Here is a 16,070-nt window from a genome sequence, read left to right on the forward strand (position 1 = left end):
ACGGAGAGGAGCCATTTGCCCTGGAGCCAGGTCTCCTGCGCTTTGCTCTTCCCTCCCCTGCCCAGAAAAGGGCCCCCAGCTCTGCGGTCCCCACAGTGGGAAGCGTGGGCTCCTGGGTGACCCTTCGGGGTAGGACCCTCGGCGCAGAAAATCCCCCCCCCGGCCCCCCACCCTGCTGCTGCCTGCCTCAGGACACTGACCTGGGGCATTGCCACGGTGGGAGCTGCGGAGGACGGGGGGGTGGATGGGTGGGAGCAGCGGCGCTACCAGCAAAGAGGTTTTTGCTGGTGAGTCCTTTGGCGAGGTTGTGCTCAGGGGAAGGGTCTGGTTCAGGCCCCCGTTTCTCCCTTCCCTCCCTGGTGTAGCTGCTCTGCCTGGCCGGGCTCCACCCTCGCAACTCCCGGCTACAAACCCGGAGTAACGGCTGGCCAGACGGAGGGAGGGAAGCTTTAGGTAGGGTTTTTTAATTGATATTTCAAAATCTATCAGGATTTGAAGAAACTGTTTTGTGCTACCTGTGGTTAAAAAGTAGGAAAATGGAAAAAAAACTCTGTTTGGTTAATGATTATCATTTTAACTTTGAAAAATCCTGCCCAGCAGCGCGGATCTGTGACTGCGCCCCAAATTACGTGTGAGGTCACAGCTGAAGGGCAAAGTGCAGAAAAACCCCTCCAGGGCCCGGGTTGTGTTTTTAATTTGAGCAGCAAACGCGAAGCTTTAGCACCTGCCCGGGCTGCAGGGAGGCTCCGCTGCTGCTGCCCCGGCCACAGCCTCTGCGCCGCGGTTTGAGCCAACACCGCCTGCAGACCCCAGAGCCGCGGGGTCTGGGGTCCGGGTCACGGGGGGCTCGGGCGGCCGCAGACGGGTCCCTGCGTCGCCGCGGCCCGGGGCGTTCCTGGCCCTTGGTTCACTCCCGCTGCCTGGGAAAGCGGGGAAGGTGCAGAGGTCCAGCCCGGCCCGGGACAGCCCCGGCCCCGTGCGCAGCAGACGAGGGCTCGCCGCGATGGGGCCGGCCTCGAGCGGCCAAAGGAGCCCGTGGAAAAGGGACGAGCCCGAAAAGCGAGCGGGGAGAGGAGCGGTGAGCTGCAAATACAAGAATGTAAACCTATAAGCAGATGTTTGTCTGGTTGTTTTGGGTTTTTTTCCTAAGAAAATGCTTTTATTTGAAAACTACACGGGCAGATTTGTAGCCGGGAGCGTACGGACGTTCTTACGTGCTTGTACGACCACCGTGTGTCTGCATCTTCCGTGCTCGCTGCCGGAGGCGCGAGGGGAGGATGCTTTGCCTTTTAACTTTTTGCTAAGGCCAAAACCCAGTTCAGGTGCTAAGGGCAGCAGGATCTCAGACAGAAAACTGCTCCTGGTGACCCCTCGTCTGTCTGCAGCGGGAGAGGAAGGCAGCGAGCCTCATTTTCTCTCCGTTATGTGTGCTGCGGATAACGTCCTTGTGTCACTGATGCGTTTGTATGACTGAGAAACTGTCACGGTCCTTGTTCTTTTTATTAAAAGAATGTTTTTTAAAAAAATAAAAACTAGGCTAAAAAGACCTACTTCCGAGCCTGCTGGTTTTCTTGGTGTTCCTGGCAGGGCTCTGCGTGCCACAGAGCAGCGAGCTCACGCCAGCGCAGCAGCCCCCAAACCGCTGGCAGACCCCAACCCATGGCCCGCAGCTGCGCTGCGAGCGAGATCAAGGACAGAATTCACAACCTCCTCGGTTAAAAACGTGCAGCGGTGGGTGCTTGGGGGTCTCCAGGTGACGCTGGAAGCTGAGGCACTGAACCCAGGGCTCCAGGTCCAGGAGTTGCTGCCCGGAGCGGAGTTTTCTACCCCTGCCCGGGGGTCGGCAGTGCTGGGGCAGAGCCCTCGGGGCGGGAGGCAACGCAGCGAGGAGGGGCAGTGGGCCCTGGGCTGGGCACAGGGTGGGCAGCAGGGTGCGGGGATGGTGGGAGCCGGCCGTGGGGCTGGGGGGGATCCTGCCCAGGGAGTCGGGTGGGATCCTGCCTGTGGGGTCGGGTGGGATCCTGTCTGTGGGGTCATGGGGAATCCATCCCATGGGGTTGAGGGGGATCCTGCCCATGGGGCTGGGTGGGATCTTGTCCATGGGGCCCAGTGGGAACCTGCCTGTGGGGCCGGATGGGATCCTATCTGTGGGGTTGGGGGGGATCCTGCCCATGGAGTTGGGTGGGATCCTGCCTGTGGGGTCGGGTGGGATCCTGCCCGTGGGGTCAGGGGGGGATCCTGCCCGGGGGATCCTGCCCATGGGGCTGGGTGGGATCTTGTCCATGGGGCCCAGTGGGAACCTGCCCTGGGATCGGGTGGGATCCTGCCCGTGGGGCCCGGGGGGATCCTGCCCGTGGGGCCGGCTCGCTACGGATCACTCCTCTCCCCCCCACGTTCATCTGCAGAGCTGAATCCTCTCAGCTGCCAAAAAAGCCCATTTTTCCCAGCAGTGAAACGTTTAAAAACAGAAAGGGGCGCGCGGGGGGAGCCCAAACCTTCGATGCGCAGAAGCCGAATTTCCAGGGAAGCGGCGGAGCCCGCATTTGGCGAGCAGAGGGGACCCCCCGCACCCCCCCCCAAAACCCCGGCACCTCCGCGGGAGGGGGCGCGGGGAACCCCCCAAACCCTCCGGGGGGGGGGGGGGGGGGGCCGCACCAAAGGGCTCTGCGCGCTCCCAGCCCGGCTCGATCGGGGCCGCGCAGCCCGGGGGGGGAACGACAACACCTTCCTGCCGTGAGCAGCCGAGCCCCCCCGGCTCTTCCGGCGGAGCGGGGGGAGGAAGAGGAGGAGGAGGAAGAGGAGGAGCCGCTCCTGAGGAAGGTGACCGGGCTGCGCTGGGCCATGCCGCTGCTGCGAGCGGCCGCGCTGGTGCCGCTGCTGAGAGCCGGGGGGAGCGGGGGGCTGCGGGGCCGGGCCCCCCCGGGGGGGTTGCGGGGCCCCTCGCTCTGCTCGGCCCCCCCGCAGCCGGCCATCGCCGCCAAGCAGCCGTTCCCGGTGGAGCTGAAGGCCGGGAAGAAGTACGCGTGGTGCGCCTGCGGGCACAGCCGCAGCCAGGTCGGGCCCGGGGCCGGGGGCTGCGGCCCCCCCAGCCGGGACGCGCCGGGACGCGGGCGGGGCAGGACCCCCGGGTTCCCCCCGCCCCGCCCCGGGCCGGGGCAGGGTTTGGGGGCGGGGGGTGCCGGTGCCCTGCCGGGTGCCCCCGCAGCACCCCGAGTCCCGGGGGATGCTCTGGGCCGCGGAGGGTGGGCAAAGCACAGCCGGAGGACGGGGGGGGATGTGTGTGTATGGGTGGAGGGGTCGTGATCTCCCCCCTACTTTTTCTCCAGAGTAGGGGACAGCAGTACAGCCCCCCCGTCCAGCCAGGCACCCCCAGCCCCCTGCCTTCACCCCCTCCCCGTTCTCTTTGCAGCCCTTCTGCGATGGTGCCCACAAGAAAGCGGCCCCGGGGGTCTCCCCGCTGCGCTTCACCCCCGAGGAGGACAAGGCGGCCTGGCTCTGCGGGTGCAAGCGCACCCGCTCCCCCCCGTACTGCGACGGCACCCACGCCACGGAGGCCGTGCAGAGCGCCCAGCTCCCCACGCAGCCCTGACGCGGCTGTGCCCGCCGGACGGAGCCCACCGGGGCTTGGGACCACCGGGACCTTCAGCCTTCTCGGGGAGGGGGGGAGATGCTCAGCTCTCACCCCAATTAACCTTAATTACTGAGCCCTGAGGGCTGCCCCCCAGCTGCACCCCACCCTGGGGTAGCAGTTTTGCCTTCTGCTCCCCCGGGGCCCTGCCAGAGGGATCGCAGGCGCAGCGGCGGCTGCGGAGAAACAAAAATCATCCGCCGGTTAAACTTCCATCCGCTGGAGAACGGGACTTGGCGGGGTTTGGCACGGCCGGAGCTGCGGGCGCCCGTCGGGGTGCGGGATGGAGGGACCCGCGCGGCGGCATCCGTGCGGGCGGACGAAGGGAACGACAGTCAGCAGCATTTATTACATTTACAAAGCTGTATCGTTATACAAATGTTGAACCGATAACAATATATGAATATCAGAGTATGTTACAAGACATTAAAACGTCGTACAGGATGCAAACATACAGAGCCATTTGGTTTGTACCATATAGGAAAAAACAGAAAACAAAACGACCCCCCCCCAGAGCCCCACGCAAACCCCGACTGAGGCCCTTCAGCTGCCTCCCTCGGTCCGCTCTGGTCTATTTACAAGGAGAAAAGAGGTGTCAAAGTCCAGACAAACCGAGCCCCCCAACACACTTCGAGCCCCTCGTCCAGCCCTGGGACCAGGAAGAGCGAAGCAGAAGGGACCCCCACGGGGACCCCCCCCAGCCCCCTCCCCAGCGCCCAGAGGGCAGCGGAGCCCGGGGCTGGGCCATCGCAAGGTGCTGCTGCCCAGCCCGTGATGGGGGTGCAGTACTTCAAAAAAAAAAAAAAAAAAAACAATAAAAAGAAATTTAAAAATACAATAACAACATCCCGTGTTTCCTGACCTTTGGAGCCGGGCTGTTCGCGCAATTCCCGTGCCGCTTTCCTTTGGTTCTCGCCGTGCCGTGGCGGGCGGCCGCAGCCGGGCCGGGGGGTGCCGTCCGGGCAGGCACTTGCTTATTTTTTGTCTTTCGTCCCCCCTCCCCAGCAAGGGCTGGAGAGAAGCCCCCGGCTCTGCGCTCCCCGGGGCTCGTGTGCTTTTTTTTGTCAATGTAGAAAGTTGGTCCCTTCCCCGGAGCGCGCGGGGAAACACGGCGGCACCTCCCCGCGCTCGCCCCTCACCGAAGCCTCCTGGCTAAAGGCACTGTAGTCTTAATTTTTTTTGTTTTATTTTTTTAAAAACCCAGTGTGGGGGCAGGAGGAGAAGGGGGGAAGGACGGGACACACTCACACACACACACACACAAATAAAATGCTTGGAAAGGTGGTGCTGGAGCTGTGGAGGTGAGCGAGGAGCCGCAGCGTGGGGGTCCCGCGTGACCCTGACCGGGTGCTGCACCCCCCGCGCGCTCAGGCAGGGCAGCGGCGTCTGAAGCCCCAGGGACCCACGCAGACCCACCCAGCGCTGCCAAAGCAGCCCCCCACGGTTTAGAGCCCGCCAGGCAACATTTCCCAGTGGTGCCCATCTGCCCTGGGGGGAAAAAAACCAATATTCAGCGGGGCTTGTGCTCCCACCCCGCTACGGCTGGCCCCTCACCGCGGAGCTGCAAGCGTCATTTTTTTAAGCTGGGGAAAAAAACACCCAACAAAACCCCAAAAAACCTACTTACTGTGCAGAAAGGGAAGCATCTGGGTGAGGCTTTGCCAGGTCAGCGCCTGAGACACCGTCCAGAGCCCACACAGGGACAGCAGAAAAGACCCCGAAACGCACCCAGCAGGGCAGAGCTGGGGGTGGCAACGCCAGCGCGCGACGCTCGGTGCCAGCAAACAGCCCCGGGGGTCCCAGCCAGCCGCAGGCACCACGTCACCAAACCTGGCGCCAAAAAAATCCCCCAAATAAACACCAAAAAGCAAAAAAACCCCCAACAACCCAGGGCATGGCGGGGTGGGGGGGGCAGTTTTTGGCTTCTGTGCTTGGCCCTTACCTGTGCTTGGCCCTTACCTGTGCCGCCGGGAGTCCCCGCTCGCGGCCCCGTCCCGCTCCGAGCCGGCGCGAGGGGAGAGGGGTGGGGAGGAGAGTGAAAAAGCGTTAGAGAACACGAGCCAGGAAGGCGGCAGCGCCCGCGTGGCTCCCAGCTCCGGCATGCAGCTTACATAAATTAAAATTAAAAAAAAAAAAAGAAAAAAAAACATTTAAAAATATTCAACCACATTTATGTGTCTTATTTGCATTTTAAATTAATCTGGTCAATCAATAGAAAATAAGTATGTATAATTTTTTTTTTCTCCCTATGTACACATATATATTTATATATGTATATATATAATATATATAGATATATAAAACCCAGCCAGGAGTCCCTGTCTCGCTGCCGTTTAGGTCAAGGCGGAGGCCGCGCTGCCGTTGACAGTCGTTTTGCGGCACCGGCTGGCGGCGGGCGGCAGCGGGTGGCAGTTCGAGGTGCCGTTGAGCGCGGGCCCGGCGGTGGAGCTGGGCGAGCCGTGGGACGGGGTGCCGGGGCTGGGCAGCGAGGAGGAGGTGGCGGGCAGCGTGGCGGGGCTGTGGGCTTTGTCGCTGACCGATTCGCACTCGGACGCGCCGCTGGTGTTGGTGCACTCGGAGGTGGCCGGCTGGGAGAGCTTCAGGCGCTTGCAGGCGGGCTGGACGCGGTATTTCAGGGGCAGGGGCCCGTTCTGCAAGCGGGAGAGGGGCAGACGCGTGGCAGCACCCGCACGGCACCACGGCACCGGCTGCCCACGCTGGTGGCACGGCCAGGGACCAGCCACCAGCCCTCCCTGGGGAAAGGGGAAGAAAGGCACGTGCAGCCCCCCGGACTCCTAAAAACCCCACCTGGAGCAACCACCCGTGTAAGGAGCAACCATCTGGGGCTTTCATCTGCTCAAGGGCTCCAATTTTTAAGCTCTCCAATTTTTAAGCTGTACAATTTTTAAGCGCTCCAATTTTTAAGCACTCCAATTTTTAAGCTTTTCAATTAAGTTTTTTCAATTCTTAAATTTTTCAGTTTTAAATTTCTTTCTTCAAATTTTAAATTTTTAAGCCTTTCAACGCCTTTAGCCTTTCCCTAAAGCACCGCTTTTCCGTGCTGTTCTCCGAGCCGAGTCCCGGCGCCCGTGCCGGCGGTGGGGAAGGCGGCGGCTCCGCTTACCCTCCTCCAGGGATAGATGTAGGCGATGTCCATCAGGGTGTAATACTCCTTCAGCGGCTCGTCTTCGTAGAGGACTTCCACCTGGCGCAGGGGACAGCGTCAGCCCCCTGGCACGGGGACGGGGACCCCGCCAGCCCCCCCGCAGCCGCTCCCTGGGCTCTGCCGTCCCCGAGTGCCTCTCCCAGAGCCAGGGGCTGCCGGGGCTCCTGGCACTGCCCTTGCCGAGAAGCGGGAGCAAAGCCAGGGATGGATCCTGCCCCAGCACCCACCCAATTTTTAAGCTCTCCAATTTTTAAGCGTTCAAATTTTTAAGCTCTCCAATTTTTAAGCGCTCCAATTTTTAAGCGCTCCAATTTTTAAGCTTTTCAATTAAGTTTTTTCAATTCTTAAATTTTTCAGTTTGAAATTTCTTTCTTCAAATTTTAAATTTTTAAGCCTTTCAATGCCTTTAGCCTTCCCCTAAAGCACCGCTTTTCCGTGCTGGTCTCCGAGCCGAGTCCCGGCGCCCGTGCCGGCGGTGGGGAAGGCAGCGGCTCCGCTTACCCTGATGCAAGGCCTGGGCTGCCGCGGCAATCAGGAGCCGGCAAAGCACGGCGTAACTGCAGCAGGGGATGCAACATGGGATGGCCAAAACGGCACCGGCCCCTCCGAGCTCGCCGGAGCGCACCGAAAGCCGGGCAGCCGGCGTGCCCCGGGCGCGCGCTCACCTTGTACTTGCTGGGGACGTCCATCTTGTTGCGGAGGAACTTGGCCAGGTGCATGACGGTCATGGCGGCGGGACAGCGCAGGAACCGCACGCCGTTCTTCTGGGGACGCAGCGGGAGGGGGCCGGGGGGAGAGGCGTTGCTGAGAGTCTGCCGTGCAGTCAATGGGCAGCTCCCACCTCCTTCGGCCAGCGGTTTGGGGTGCCCTCCTGTGTTCCCCCCCCCACCCAAAGCCCGGGAGGCAGCTGGACATGGAGCCCCCCGTGCCGTGGTCCCACCACACTCACCTTCTCCTTCTCCAGGTCCCCGTTCTCGACGGTCCCTTTCTTCTCCTCTCTGTGGGGAGGGAAAGCAAACACAGGACAAAGTTGATGGAGGAAGAAAAAGCAGAGCAACAAAATGACCCACCAGAAGGGCTGTGCATGGAGGGGCTGCAAGGGGAAACCCACTGAGCTTCAGCCAAGCTCCGGCTTCGCCACCCCAACAGCGTAAACGCCCAAGCTGCAGCATTTCCACTCCAGCACGCTGCAACCACTGCCCAGGCTGCCGTCATCCCCACCTCCCTCTGCACCGCCGCTCCGGGTGCCAGTGACGTCCTCGGAGGGAACCCCCGGCACCAGGGACATGGCGGCCGTGGGGCTCCGCTCCTGGGAAGGAGCCGTCCCCCACCTGCCCGGTGAGCGGTGACGCAGGGACCCCGCGGCCACAGCAAGCACGCAGCGAGGATGCAGGGTGGGGGAGCAAGGCAGATGGGGTTTGGGGGGTCCTCTGTCCACTCAAGCACTGGGGAAGATGCTGAGCCTCGAGCTGGGGCTGGGTCAGCCGCCACCACCTCACATCTCTGCTCGTCTCCAGAGTGGAAAGAAAGGGTGAGAGTTTATTCCCACCCCCCTGGAGCAGCCAGAAAAAGGTACCTTGACCCTTCGTAGAACTCGATGGACAGGCTGACGATCTCGTCGTCTGTCAGGTTCGCCTTGTCCTGCTCGGATACTTCCCCGCGGTCTTCGTTGGACCCGTTGGGAACTGCGGGAGCAGAGGGAAGGAGGGGCTGAGCCGCTGTGGGGGGGCACAGCTGGGGTGAGGGGGGGTCCCCGCAGCGGACACTCACCCTCTGCCACGGGGTAGGCTGCGTAGAAGTCGCGCCGCCTCTTCATCTCATCTGCGGGCAAAGGGAGGAAGAAGGTGAGGGGGGAAAAAAAATCCCACCAAGGGAAGATGGGTGCAAAGAGGGGAGCGAGAGGAGGCCCCGGGCTGGCGAGCGCCCGCTCCCCACCGGCAGCTCCAGCACGAGCGGACCCGTAGGAGACCCGCGGCTTTAGCGAGAGCAACGCAGTCGTACCGGCAAAACCCCGGGAGCAGCTGCAAATCCGCTGCTGCGAGAACACCTTCATGGCGGCTCAACTGCCCGCAGCCTTCCCACACCTGCGGACCCCCACGCGTTTTCCCCCGAGGACTTGGAGACCGAATCCGTGGCTCCTGCTCCCGGCTTTGCTTCCCGTGGGTCCCCCCAGCAGCAGCCCCGGGGCTGCCGGAGGGCGGGATGGGCGCTATCCGGACGGACCCGTCCCTGTCCCTTCACGCCAGGAGCTTTCCCAGGGGCAGGGGCGAGCGCAGGCAGAGCGAAACCCGGGGCACTGGTGTCGGGGGTGGGTGGGAGCGAGTCACAGAGAACCCCGAAGCCGCAGAATTATCACTGCCCACGGCTGTACCTTTGAAAAGCCCCGGGACCAGCTTGTACACGATGTCCTGCAGGGTTTTGTCCGACCTGGGGGGGAAAAAACAAACAGGAGAAGAGAGAGGAATCAGGTGGATTAGGGAGCAGCCCGATTCCCCAGGCTGCTGGAAGCCGCCCCACACCACGAGCCCCCGGCCAGCCCGAACGCCGCGTCCCCCAGCTCCCTCGCGGGGAACCCCCTGCACAAAGCCCCAGCGCCCCATCCCGCGGTGACGCCACGACCCCGTCTCGCAGGCAAACCCGTCCGCCCTCGCGCTCACCGCGAAGGGTTAGCTCTGGAAAAAGGAAGAAAATAACTTCAAACATGCTTGTAATCGCTAGGGATGATGACAGCAGGATTTGGGGGCCAGGATCCGTTTCAGCAGTCAAAACGATTACAAAAACACACTGAGAACTTAAAAAAAAACCCCAACAAACTGAGATCAGCAAATGTTTCTGCAGGTTTTAATCTGCATCTGATTTTATTTTTGGACTCGGCTGCAGGTCAGGCTTTGATTTCCCTCCGCTGGAAGGATGGCAGGACAGCACCCACTGCCCAGCCGCTGCACGGGAGAGCAAAGCGGACGCCCTAAAACGCGAACACCTCAAGGCGGGATCTTCCGAAGCACTCGAGGGACCCGGGAAGCTCAAGCCCCATCCTCGGCACAGGGCCGGGAACGCGATTTTGCCGGAAGGCTTGCGCTGGGGACCCCGCAGGCAGGGCAGCTGGCACCGTTTAAAAGCAGCAGCTCAGCTGAATTGAAAAAAAAAAACAAACTCAAAAACAAAGCAAGAGCAGTGGGACTGCTGAAAAGTAAATTATATCTGCAATTATTTCCATTTTAATAATAGGGCCTTTCTTTTAAAGAAAAACAAATGACCGTACCCTGTACCATTTTTAGCCCAGCCGTGTCTTTCATCCCTAATTCCTCGGTGATGTCACTCTGGTTCACAGGGCCCCGCTGTGATTTTATTTATAATACATACCCAGAGAATTTGCTTTCTAATTTACAGCAAGCTAATAAAAAAGCAACCTCAGCTGCTTGATTGGCAGCTTAATTACCAGCCAGTGGCTGCTCTTGCATGAGTCAGCCCCGTTCAGCCCAGCACGGCGGCACTGGGTGGGGGCCGGGGTGCCATGGAGGACGCGTGGGCAGCACCCTCGGCACCGCGCGGCATCACACCCGGGACACGGGTGTTTGGGCGCTGCCGTGGCACCGGCTTGGGAAGCCAAGGGGAAAGCCAGCCCCTCGTCGGTGCAGTTTTCTGCGGCCGCACGCCTGGATCAGGCCCCTGTCACCTGCAGCTCTGCCCGCGCGTCGCCCCGCAATCCCCCCGCCGGGACCACGCAGGAGGCGAAGGCTCCGTGCCGCGACAGCCGGGGCTCGGGGCCGCTGGCGCAGCACCGGCTGCGTGCGCGGTGCCCGTCTGCGGCGCGGGCGGCTGCGTATCCGTCTCTGCACGCAGGCAGGGATGTGTTGGCGAAGGAGCCGTGGGAAGCCGGAGTGTAAATATTTCATAGTGAACCAGGAAAAAAAAAGGCAAAAAAAAAAAAAAAAGGGCGGAAAAAGTGTTACTACAGAAACGGATTTACATGGAGGAGGCTAAAAAAAAAATGAGGATAAAAAAAAGCTGAGTGATGTATTGCAGCCTTTCACGGTTTCTATGCCAACCACCTGCAGAGCCAACTCCACTACTGACGGGACGTGTCCGGCTTTCCCCGGCACCCCCGGGGGGACACGGCCCCAGCCCCACGGGGACAGAGCGGGGAGGGAAAAGCACAGGCGGTCCCAGGTTAATCTGCGGCCGGCGGGACTGCGGGGACAGACAGAGGGATGTCCGTGGTCTGGGACGCACCGCGACAGGCACAGTGCAGTCCCTGTCCGGCTGGCACTGCCCCATCCTCCTGCTGCCACAGAGATGTCCCCAAGTCCTGTCCCCTCCATGGTGGCATTTCCCACCGTCCCCATCCCCCTTCCACCCGGAGAGCACCCCGAATCCCCACCGCTGCGGGGTGCAGGGTGGGGAGCAGAGGGGTTTCGTGCTGCAAGGGGTGCAACCGGTCCTCGCTCAGCTGCACCATCGTGCGCCCGCGCTGGCCGCAGAGCCCTGCTCCCGTCCCGGGGTGCTCAGGGCTGCACCCCAGCGCGGGCAGAGGCCGCACCGCCGCGGGGCTGGGGCTCGGTGCCACGCAGGGGCACGGCGCGTGGGGACCTCCCCAAGTGCTCACCTGATGCTGAGGAGGGGTCTGGTTTTGTGCACTTGGACATCACACATCGGGCAGTACTTGTTCGTCTCCAGGTAGCGAACGATGCAGGTTTTGCAGACTGCGGGGAGAGACTCGGCGTGAGCGGATGGACGGACGGACGGACGAGGGGGCAGAACCCAGCCAAGCACCCTGCACCCCCGGTTCGGCGCCAGGACCCCTGCATGCCGGCCCAGCTCCGGCCCCATCCACGACCCCGCAGCTCCACGCGGCAGCAACGCCCGACGCAGGGTGGGTTCAGGCACTGCTGGGGGTCTCGGCGCGGCGCGGCCGCCCTTCCCGGGGCTCGGGGCACCCCTGGGCGCAGCGCGGGGGCCCGGGACACTCACAGGAGTGCAGACACTCCACGATGGTGGTGGCGTCTATGAAGTAGCCGCCGCACAAGGCGCACATCAGGTGGGGGTTGAGCTCGGTGATCTTTATCCTGGTGGTCCTGTGCATTTTGGATCCTCCCTGCAGGGAAACACCCGGGGCCACCCTTAACGGCTGCTTCGTGCGAGGACGGGACCTGCGGGACGCACTTCACCCATTAAAGAACAAATCCAGGGCAAGGGGGGGTGCCTGGTGCTCCCCCCGACGTGCCACACTTGGCCCCAGGAGCAGTGGGGCCGCCCCAGCCCCGCACCCTGCCAGCCCCGGGGTGCACAAGCAGCACCCCAACACCTCCCCACGCAGCCCCCGGCCCCGGGCGCTGCCCAGGTCCCTCTGCCGCACGTCTGCATCTTCCTGGGGGTCCCCAGTCAGGTCCCCACCACGCTGAGACACCTCTGCGTGGGGACAAATCACCCCCGTCAGCAGCTCCTGGGCTGTGCAGACACACGGGGGGGGGACACAGACACACACAAAGCGTATTTTTGGTTTCTTCGATGGAAAAGGGATTTCCAGCCCCCGCCTCACGGTTTCTATAGAAACTCCCGAGTCCGGCGTTGGCCACCTGCCCGCGGCTGGGAGCGCCCGCAGCACCTGCGCGGGTGGGTGGGTGGGTGCGGGGGTGAGTGGGTGTGCGCGGCCGGGTGTGCGCTCGGGGGCACGGGCAGCGTCCCCCGGCGTGGGGGTTGCAGAGGTGCGGGAATCGCTGCTGCCCGCTCCGGCGCTTCCACGTTTACAATGGGAGCCGGGGCCCGAAAATCGCTGCAGTTTTATTGTTTCCATGGCAACGCCGATACTTGGCGAGCGGCCAGAATATTATTACAACCCTCCGAGGCGAGGGGAGAGGGGAGAAGAAACCCTGGGTTGGTGTAAATGAGCGCGGGCACGACGGCAGCGCGAGGGTGCGCTGACAGCTACACCCGTACGCGCCCACCCCCCCCCGGAGACACACACGCGTGCGTACACACATGCCACACATGTGAACCCCGCACCCAGGGAGCAAATGGGGTGCACACGCGTGTGCCTGCACGGGGCTGTGTGTCCGTGCAGGCTGCGTGTCTGCGTGTGCGTGTGCAGGGCTGTGCGCGGGTTGGCACAACCCCGGGTCCGTGCCAGGCGCCTGCCCCGGGGAAGCCGCCCCACGCTCCCCGCCGTGCTTCTCCCGCGCTCCGGCCTGGCTCTCGCCTCGTTCAGCTGCCGTGGGGGCTCCGGAGGTGGGTGTGCAAGGATGGGGACATTATGGGGACACCACGGGGACGGGGAGGCTGAGGGGATGGGGACACCACGGGAACATCACAGGGACGGGGATGGAGAGACTGCAAGGATTGGGAACATCATGGGGACATGACTGGGACAGGGATGGAGAGGCTGCAGGGATGGGGACACCATGGGGACACCATGGGGATGGGGATGGAGAGGCTGCAGAGATGGGGACACCACGGGGACGGGGATGAAGAGGCTGCAGGGATGGGGAGACATCATGGGGACACCACGGGGACAGGGATGTAGAGGCTGCAGGGATTGGGGACACCACGGGGACGGGGATGAAGAGGCTGCAGGGAGGGGGACACCATGGAGACACGACTGGGACAGGGATGGAGAGGCTGCAGGGATGGGGACACCACAAGGACACCACGGGGGCAGGGATGGGCAGAGATGGGGACACAACAGGGATGGGGATGGGGAGGCTGCAGGGATGGGAACACCATGGGGACATGACTGGGACACCACGGGGACGGGGATGGAGATGCTGCAGGGATGGGGACACCACAAGGCTGGGGACACCACGGGGACCTCGAGGACACCGCTGTGCCGGAGGGGCAGGGGCCAAGGCGAGCCCCAGGATCTCCTTGCAGCGAGGGGGCCGGGGGGCACCGGGGTGTTCGGGAAGCCCCGGCCCACCCCCGGGCTCAGCTCTCACCCCCGGCCATGGCCCGGGGGGGGCACCCCGGGTGCCCCGCTCCTTGCTGCCCCCGGGCAGGTGCCCTCAGCCCCCCCAGCCCCCGGGGGAGGGGGTGAGAGGGGTGTCCCCAGCCCTGCGCTCCCGCACCGCCCCCCGCTCCGCCACGCGCCGGCTGCCCCCGCCGAACCCACGGGGCTGCGTTTTGGGTGGATTTTGCCGTTTTTCGGTGCCGGCAGCCGCCAATGGCAGCCCGGGTCTCGGCGGGAGGGGGGAGCCCGAGCCACCGGCGCAAACCGGTTCTAATAAACCGGGTGATAACGACCGCGGTTTCCTGCCGCGGGGAAGAACAAAGCCCCACATTCCCCCCCCCCGGCCCCCCCTCGGGGCACCGGCCGCAGCCCCGGGCCCGCCGGAGCCCTCGGGGCCGCCCCGTCCCGCCCCCGCCGCCCGCTGCCCCGCCGCCGGTCCCCCGCACCCCCGGCCCCCACTTTCGGGGTCTTTTGTCTCCCTGGGCGGTGGCCCGGCACGGTGCCCCCCCCCCCCCCCCAAATTCTCCCCCCGGACCAGGCACGCGTGGGGAAGGACGTTTCAAAGTCACCGGTAACTCGGAGCCGAGCGGCTGCCCCCTCCCCGTCGGCGAAATCGACCGGGACGGCTCCCCCCGCGCTGCCCGCTCGCTCCCACGGCGGTCGCGGGACCCCACACACTGGGAACCGAAAGCGTGAACCCGACCCCCCCCCCCAACAGCTCCCGCCGCCCCGACGGGACCCCCCCGCCCCTCCCGGGGTGCGGGACGCGGGCACCGGGCCCGGGCGGGGAGCGCGACAGCGGGGACGGGGGTGACGCGCCGCGGGGAGGGCACGGACACGCGTGTCCCCGCACCCGTGTACGCACAACGGCGGGGGACACACCCCCTCCGACCCCCCCCGCGTCCCCGCGGTGCGTGACACCCGCCCGGCGGGACACGCGATGGGCGCGGACACGCGTGACCCGCGGGGGGGTGGTCCCGGCTGCAGCCCCGGCGCCGCGGGCAGCTCCCGCTTCAGTTTTTTTTTCGGAGGGGGGGGGACACACGGACACAGAGGACGATTCGGGGCCGGGGGTGCGGCAGCCCCGACGCCCCGCAGCCCTTTGTACCCGGGGCCGGCTGACAGCCCGCCCCGGGGCCCGGCCCGGCCCCTCCGCCCGCCCCGGGGGGGCTCCCCGCCGCCGCCCCCCCCCCCCCCCCCCCCGGCCGCACCGCACTGCCCCGCGCCGCACCGCACTGCCCGGGGGGGGAGCGGCGGCGGGGGCCGGGGCTGTCAGGGCTCCGGAGCCCTTCGCCGGTGCCCGCCGTTGGGGGGGGGTGGGGAGGGTCACGGGCCCCCCCGGGGGCAGCAGCGGGGCCGCGGCACAAAGCGGGGGGAGGCGGCGGCCATCGGCCATCTTGAACGCGGAGAGAAAAGGGCGCGGGGGGGGGGGGGACGACACCCGGCGGCGGGGCCCGGCGGCGGGGGGGGGGCCCGGGGCCGCGTCCCTACCTGGTGGCGGCGGCAGCGGCGGCCCCGCGGCCCCCCCCTCCGCTCCCGGCTCGGCGCGGCTGGGCTCGGCGCGGCGCTGCGGCCGGGGCCCCTTTTTTTCTCTCGCTCGGGGTTTTTTCTTTTTTTTTTTTCCCCCCTTTTTTTTTTCCCTCCTTCCTCCTCCTTTTTTTTTATTTTTTTTTCCTCCTTTTTTTTTTTTTATTTTTTTCCCTCCTCCAGCCGCCGCCAGGCCCCGCCCCGCCTCACGTGACCTCATTCCTTTGGGGTGTTGCGGAGGAGGGGAGTGAGGGGCCGTGATTGAGCCCCCCCTACCCGCCGCCCCGCCCCGCCGGGACACGGACACCCCCCCCCCCCCCCTCACGCCGCGGAGCCTCCCCGGGGGACACCGCCGCGACGGTACCCCGGGGCCTGCGGAGGGCCCCGCTGCTGCCCCCCCCCCCCCCCCGCCGTCGTGCTCGGGGGGGGGAAGGAGAGCACCCTAAAAGCCGCTGGAATGGGCCCAAAATCCGAGTCGGGGGCGGCGGCCCCGCTACCGGGTCCCCGTGTGCCCCCATCACCGCGGCACTGCTGGGGGGATCCCCCGGACCCCCCCCCCCCCACCAGCGCCGGGGCCGATTTCGGCCGCAGGAGGGAAGAGTTCCCACCCGGGAGGGGACGCGGCGCATCCCGAGCCCCGCGGGACCTTCCCAGGGGACCCTCGGGCCGGGGTCCAGTGCCGGTGCTCAGCAGGGCCTGCGGGACCCGCGCCGGGAGGGGAAAGCAAAGGGAAGGGAAAATAAAGGAGGGAAAGAAAAATAGAGGGAAATTAGAGAAAGAAAGGGGAAAAACGGAAAACGAGGGGA

At 64.6% G+C, this 16,070-nt stretch overlaps 2 protein-coding genes across 3 annotated transcripts; one reads left to right on the forward strand and one right to left on the reverse strand.

Annotated features, from left to right (window-relative positions):
• Window positions 1-2,826: 2,826 nt before the first annotated feature.
• On the forward strand, window positions 2,827-4,082 carry CISD3 (CDGSH iron sulfur domain 3). Its single transcript, XM_075443327.1, has 2 exons — window positions 2,827-3,054; window positions 3,410-4,082. The coding sequence occupies exons 1-2, from the start codon at window positions 2,842-2,844 to the stop codon at window positions 3,587-3,589; spliced, it is 393 nt and encodes a 130-aa protein (XP_075299442.1). The 5' UTR covers window positions 2,827-2,841; the 3' UTR covers window positions 3,590-4,082.
• A 1,795-nt stretch (window positions 4,083-5,877) lies between these two features.
• PCGF2 (polycomb group ring finger 2) lies at window positions 5,878-15,290 on the reverse strand. Of its 2 annotated transcripts, none has more exons than XM_075443326.1 (10): window positions 15,229-15,290; window positions 11,766-11,889; window positions 11,401-11,497; window positions 9,166-9,221; window positions 8,565-8,615; window positions 8,371-8,479; window positions 7,744-7,792; window positions 7,460-7,555; window positions 6,753-6,833; window positions 5,878-6,279 (listed from the first exon to the last, which is right to left on the reverse strand). In XM_075443326.1, exons 2-10 carry the CDS (start codon window positions 11,875-11,877, stop codon window positions 5,962-5,964), a joined length of 969 nt encoding a protein of 322 aa, XP_075299441.1. In that variant the 5' UTR covers window positions 11,878-11,889; window positions 15,229-15,290; the 3' UTR covers window positions 5,878-5,961. The 2 variants fall into 2 exon arrangements, with proteins under 2 accessions (XP_075299441.1, XP_075299440.1); XM_075443325.1 differs by having other exon boundaries at window positions 7,460-7,558.
• Window positions 15,291-16,070: the final 780 nt, after the last annotated feature.

This window comes from Opisthocomus hoazin, chromosome 26 (genome assembly GCF_030867145.1).
Source record: "Opisthocomus hoazin isolate bOpiHoa1 chromosome 26, bOpiHoa1.hap1, whole genome shotgun sequence".
NCBI lineage: Eukaryota > Metazoa > Chordata > Aves > Opisthocomiformes > Opisthocomidae > Opisthocomus > Opisthocomus hoazin.

Excerpts from the sequence above, each read along its gene's own strand:
- PCGF2 (XM_075443325.1), bottom strand. The coding sequence starts at position 11,877 with ATGCACAGGACCACCAGGATAAAGATCACCGAGCTCAACCCCCACCTG. Across the intron at positions 8,616-9,165 it reads GGTCCCGGGGCTTTTCAAAG|ATGAGATGAAGAGGCGGCGC; the intron begins GTACAGCCGTGG and ends CTTTGCCCGCAG. Across the intron at positions 6,280-6,752 it reads ACATCTATCCCTGGAGGAGG|AACGGGCCCCTGCCCCTGAA; the intron begins GTAAGCGGAGCC and ends TCCCGCTTGCAG.
- CISD3 (XM_075443327.1), top strand. The coding sequence starts at position 2,842 with ATGCCGCTGCTGCGAGCGGCCGCGCTGGTGCCGCTGCTGAGAGCCGGG. Across the intron at positions 3,055-3,409 it reads GCGGGCACAGCCGCAGCCAG|CCCTTCTGCGATGGTGCCCA; the intron begins GTCGGGCCCGGG and ends TTCTCTTTGCAG.